This window comes from Nannospalax galili, unplaced genomic scaffold (assembly GCF_000622305.1).
Source record: "Nannospalax galili isolate Female #2095 unplaced genomic scaffold, S.galili_v1.0 scaffold2707, whole genome shotgun sequence".
NCBI lineage: Eukaryota > Metazoa > Chordata > Mammalia > Rodentia > Spalacidae > Nannospalax > Nannospalax galili.
In genome coordinates this window covers 117,906-124,209 of record NW_008355480.1, presented here as the reverse complement: position 1 = coordinate 124,209, position 6,304 = coordinate 117,906, and the positions used below count along the sequence as shown (strand labels likewise).

Below are 6,304 nucleotides of genomic sequence, written 5' to 3'. Positions count from 1 at the left end.
TCCCTATCATGTCTGGATGGCAGTGTGTTTTTCTTTAATAAAATTTAATAAATGCCTCAATATATGTTATATGAGTATTTGAGACGTATCCAGTTACTTCCAGGATTCTCGCTTGTTTTAGCTTTGGTTTATTTGTTTGAGACAAGTTCTCATCCTGTAGCTCTGCCTGGCCTGGAACTCCCTCTACAAACCAGGCTGCCCTGGAGCTCACAGACATCTACCTGCCTCCTGAGTACTCAGATTAAATGTCATGCACCACCATGCCCAGCCACATTCTAATTTCTCTACTATTCAAAAGTACATTTTCAATTATAAATTTGTCAATAGTTATTACTGGTGAAAATTTCTACATTAAAATTATAATTGAAAATGTTCTTATATACAGTCATATATTTTCAATAATTATCTTCCATTTATCAGAAAATGAAATGAAGTATATGGTATTTACATGTGTGGTATTTACAAACTAACAAAATGTGTAAAATTGAATTATACAAAATACATGATATACACTATCACATAAATATGTCTAATAAATATGTGCGAATTAAGGTATTTTGCACATTTAAAATGTTATTTATTTGTTTTTATTTTATGTGTATGGGTGTTTTATCTACAGGTACCTAAATGCACCACATGCATGCAGTGCCTTCAGAGACCAGAAATGAATGCAGATCCACTGGAAGTGAAGTTATGGGTGGTTGTGAACTTCCACACGAGTCCTGGAAACTCAATATAGAACTTCTGCAGGAGAAGCAAGAGTTCTTAACTGTGGAGCCATCACTCTACTCCCTGTATCCCTTTTAATAATTATCATCAATCACAAGTCTTTGCTGACTTTAGACTCATTTCATATGTCTGTTTGTGGTTATCAGCCACATTGTTGTTTTTAGTCTCTGTCATTTTTTTTCTTTGTTTTTGACTCAGATGTTTTATCATTGTCTTTTCCTAGCTATCCTGTCAATTGTTTTCTCAATTAAAAAAAAATTGTTTTTATGCCAGGCATGGTGGTGCATGCCTTTAATCCCAGCACTTGGAGGTAGAGGCAAGGGGATCTTTGTGAGTTCAAGGCCAGCCTGGTCTACATAGTGAGTTCCAGGCCAGTCTGGGTTACAGGGAAACCCTGTCTCAAAAAAAAAAAGACCCAAAATATTTATTTTTATTTAATGTATATGAGTGTTTCCTTGCATGTATGAAAATGTACCATGTGCATATCTAGTGCCCACTGAGGCCAGAAAAGGAAATCTGATCCCCTGGAGCTGGAGTCACAAAATGGTGTGAGCCAACATATGTGTGCTTGGAAGCAAGCCCAAATGTTCTGCAAGAGCAGATTTTGCTTTTAACTGCTGAGACATCTCTCTACCCAAATTTAATTTTTTTTATTTAGAAAATGCAGTTGTGCTGGGTTTTTGTCTGCTTGTGTTTGCATGGATCTTGTACATGCTGTCATCATTGCTATAAGTTTATATGTACAAGGTCCTAGAAACCTATAAGAGGCTGTATCCATGTGTTCTTTCACCTCTTCCTGTGACTCTTACAGCCTTTCTGCTTGGTCCCCTCTTCTGCAATGATCCCTGAGCTGGGTGGGTGAAGTTTAATGTAGGAGTCCTTTCAAGGACTCACACTCTACAGACTCTTTTTGTCTACACTTTGGACATGTGTGGCCCTTTTTGCTCATTGCCCTCTGTTGCATGAGGGAGCTTCGTTGATGAGATTGAAAGATGAATTAGTATTTTCTCTACCCCTTGTTCCACTAGTTTCCATAAGCCTTAGATGTAGAGGTTTCATTGTAGATGTGTCACTTAGGGTTGGGCATTTCACAGACACTTAATCTCTGTTTGTGACCTGTTGGGGAATTTTGTAAAAGTCTCCATCTGTTGCAAAAGAAGCTTCTTTGATGCGTGGTGGAAATGAACAGCAGGCCCCAATCTTAGCTGAAGAACTATTGGGCAGCTAATTACTGCTGAGCAAGGAAGAGCTGACCAGATTCCAGTGAATGAACATGCACAGAGGGATGGAAGTGGATGCTAATTAGACTTGATAGGTCTTAACATAATTCAGAATGCATGTAATCCAGTGTGGTGGATTTGTTATGGGAGGGTACCAAGGGGGAACGGGGTATAAAGATGATTACAATGTTGTGCACAAGATACACAAAAATCCAATAAGCATTTTTGAAAACAGAATATGCAGTTATGGGACTAGAAGATGGCTCAGGGACTAAGAGCACTTACTGCTCTTACAGAGGACTGAGATTTTGTTCCCACCACCCACATGGCAGCTATCACCTTACCTTCTCTCCAGTTCCAAGGGTTCCAAAACCCTCTTCTGGCTGCAGCAGGTGCAAGGCACCCCTGTAGTACACATACATACACCCAGGCAAAACATTTAGACTCATAAAATAAAAATAAGTAAAATATTTTAAAAATAATATGCAGCTATTAATAAAGATAACATCTGTTTATAATAATGTGTGAATTGTAGCTTTGTCTCCTTTCTTTCAAAGTAAAGACCGTGATGTGCTTTAAAATTCCATTGAACTTGTCGCTCTTTCCAATATACAGGTTATGTAAATTTTATTCTCTTGATAAATCTTATTTAAGTCAAATTTACATTGAATGACAATCAGTAATTCTGAGTTTCAGTTTGTGGTCTGTGACATCATCAGCCACTGGCTTTGAAGTGTACATCAGCTCCTGCAAGTTCTATGCTAACAGAGCTGACTAACTTTCCAACATATTTAAGATTTCATTTACTCAATGTCAAATTTTCCGTCTATGTTTTTGTCTTTTGTATCAATGTACTCAGGCTACCATAGTAAAATTCATACGCTGGATGATTGAACACAAAAATTTATTCCCTCACTGTTCTGGAGTATGGAAATCCAAGGATAAGGAGCTAGTAAGGAATGATTGTGATAAGATCTCTTTTACATTAATAAAGCAAGTAATCATGATAATTACTGAAATTTTCAGTAGGTGAGATATTCCATTACATAGCCAACCACAGAAATTAAAGGAATTACAACCAATTTTCAAGTTGAACTAAAATAATTCCCATAATTATAATCAGGCAATGTCATTTTATAACAAAATATAAGTGAAGAAGCTTAGAACAGAAGCTCATATGATAATTTGGCAAAGCATGCCAATTCTAATGTATAAAATGAAAAAAAAAAGAATCCAATAATTGGACCTGTTTCATTCTTATTAAAATGGCACAAATGTCAAAGTACAAAAGTATTTAATTCGAGCACCAAAATGGCATGTTCTTAGGCATGTTTGCTACCAGATTTCAAAAGTGGTCGTGACCAGTGTCTTCTGTTGAGATGTCCTCTGAATCTGGGGGAGAGACACGTTCTACATAGAGTAATCCAGCTCTCTATTAGCATTTTCGTGCACTAATAGATATGTTTTACACATCTCAGAACTTCATCTTATTCATATCAAAGTAGTATTAAGTATGTGTAAATATTAAAAGACATGTAGTATAAAGATTTCATGCCCCCAAAGTATTACAGTATCCTTTTTGTTTATAAATGCAGATGCCTTTATTATAAATCATATATATATATATATATCATTCAAATGCAGCCAAAAGACAAAAAGCAAAAGTGTTAAACATATATTTTCACAAATATAAATGAATAGAGAATAACTAACATTAGGAGAAAAAGAGAAAATATATTTCAAGCATAAACTAACATGTTTAATGCTTGCATTTTTAAAATAACTTTGTTTCTCCTTTTATAATACAAGAAAGCTAATATTTTAAATAAAATTAATTCTATTCAATATTACACAGATTTTTAATGTTGAAGTTGTCATTATTAATATCTTCTAGGGCTAGTGATATGAACAGTTATATATGATCTACTAAGGTGAAAAATGTTCAGCCAGTATTTAATACAAGCAAATGTCCATAAAATTAAAAAAATTACAACATGCAATGGGCAAAATAAGAAGAGTACAAATTTGTAAAATGTACAATTTGAAGAACTAGCTTTCTTCTAGAATTCACAAGATGATCCCAGGGGTGTTCTATAGATCTGAGGATTTCAAGACTTTAGGCTGCGCCTCAGCCACCACAGCATAGAGAGAGAGCCTTGCCGTAGTTTAGTATTTGCTAGAATGAGGACACAGGAGTGACCCGAAGGAAAGGCCATTCCAGCAGTCTGGCAAAGAAAGATGGCTAGAGTATGGTGGATTAAGTTAGAGTCCCAGACTTGGAAAACTTGAGATATAAAGAAAATGGTATACAGTAGGAGGAAGGTGATGACGGTGTGCAGGGCCTTGATGTGGGCCGTGGTGCTGGCATCCCTGGGGCCTTTGGCACTGTGCTGCATTCTCTTCAGATGTTTCCGTAGGGAGAAGATCAGCAGGAGAGAAGTTGTCAGGGACACTTGGAAGGGGATTACAAACCAGAAAATAAATATGTATATAATAAATTTAGAATTTCGTCCATAGCTCTTAAATTTTGAGTTGAAAGAAGCATTTCTTTTATGTTCATCAACCCAGATAATACCATGTATGTTCAGCAGTACAATATTTGCAAATAAGAGAACCAGAGATGCCAGTAGTGTCACTGAGACCACCTTCTTAATTCTCCACTTCAGATAAAGAAAAGTAGAGTTGGAAAAATTGGCTATCTTGAAGAAATAAAAGATGCTGAGGCAGGTAGCAAACCAGGTGCTGAAATGGCTGGCCACACTCCACAGAAACAAAACAGATGGAAATATCTCAATGTTTAGAAAATCTGAAGGAAACATGTGTAGGAGTATATTCACAACTGTTAACCAGATGAAAAAAATCCTGGAGACTGCCAGACCAGTGAGGATCTTATCAGCCAATGAGATCTTTCCTCTTTTAGTCCAGTAGATGTAGTATAATACTGCTATGAATCCATTTCCTAAACTTCCAATTATGAATTCCACAGTGAAAATGATTATAAATATGCTCCATGTAACAACACTCATTGTGTAACAACGTCCTCCTATCACTGATATTGTGGCTGGAAAGATTTTAAATGTGTTAATTTGAATCCTGTAGAAATTTGATTTTTAACAATTCAATGTCTCACTATATACATACACACAAACACACACCCACAGGTATGTGTGGGTATGGGTGTGGGGAGAGGGAATCAAACCAGTTAGAATAATGTTTTACTGACTGTACTCATAGATTTCTTCATGAAAATCTTCATTGCTTTGTAGACCAGTTCACTTTCATCCAGTAACTGTGCTCCTTGCAGCCCTATATGATGAGTGAGCACTGGATTATCACGGCAGATCTGTTTAGAATTATTTTTATATGTTTGCATTTTCTACATATTGTAATATAATTATTTGAATTCTGGAGAAGAAACATTACAACGTTCTAACATAGATTAAAAGTCAACAGGAATCTAAACTTCTATATGAGATTTACTAAGCACTGAGGTTCTTTTAATGCTTCAAAATTAGGTCTGGAATTGATCCACCAATACATGCTTCTAGTCCGCATATAGGAGTTGATGAAAGAAGATACTTATTTGTTTGATTTAGGACATATAGGTACACTCTAGACTCTGTATTTAAGAAAAAAATTCTATAAAGGAACATTATATTTCTTTAGAATATACATTGTCCATGTGCCTCCTGACACAAATTATCAATTGCCTTATAAGAATTCATATATTCATTGCTAGACTGTTTGGTAGAGAACATTTATCATTTTACTTTTTTACAAGACCAAACACAACTTCCATCTGTAAACACATGCAAAATTTACAAAAATTAATACAATTTCCATTCTTAAAACTAATCTAATAATCCATGTTTTCTACTAATTTCATTAATTATGCATCTACTTCATGCTTAGTAAAGTGATATTTATTGAAACATTGTTCAAAATGCTTTGAAGTTAAAATTATGTAATATAAATGTAAAAAGCAGCAAACTTGGCACTATTGTTTCTGAGCATAGGAAGATGATGATCTCAGTATTTCACATGAAGTGATCACTGAGTTGAATGAGCTCATTAACACAGCACATGTCTTCCTCGCCCTTTACTTCTTTGCTCAGGAGAGAATAATCCTTTATCTACACCAAAGATTGTCAGAGTTTTTCCACCTTCTCTCACTTTCAAACAACACCTGATCTCTCACATTAAAGACAGAAAAGCTCATAAAAGATGATACACTGACTGCACTCCTTGAGGAACAGCCACTCCAAAGACAGCAGGAAATAGGTGTCATATACCTCCTAGAGAGCTGATAAAGACATGGAGTATTTCAGTGTAAAGGATTTGTGAATGCACAGTCA

At 35.5% G+C, this 6,304-nt stretch overlaps 1 protein-coding gene across 1 annotated transcript; it reads right to left on the bottom strand.

Moving 5' to 3' along the window:
- Positions 1 to 4,057: 4,057 nt before the first annotated feature.
- Positions 4,058 to 4,975, bottom strand: LOC103749991 (taste receptor type 2 member 140-like). The gene has a single exon (XM_008852926.1). It carries the CDS (start codon positions 4,973 to 4,975, stop codon positions 4,058 to 4,060), a length of 918 nt encoding a protein of 305 aa, XP_008851148.1.
- Positions 4,976 to 6,304: the final 1,329 nt, after the last annotated feature.

Coding starts and splice junctions, on each gene's coding strand:
- LOC103749991 (XM_008852926.1), bottom strand. CDS start 4,975: ATGAGTGTTGTTACATGGAGCATATTTATAATCATTTTCACTGTGGAA.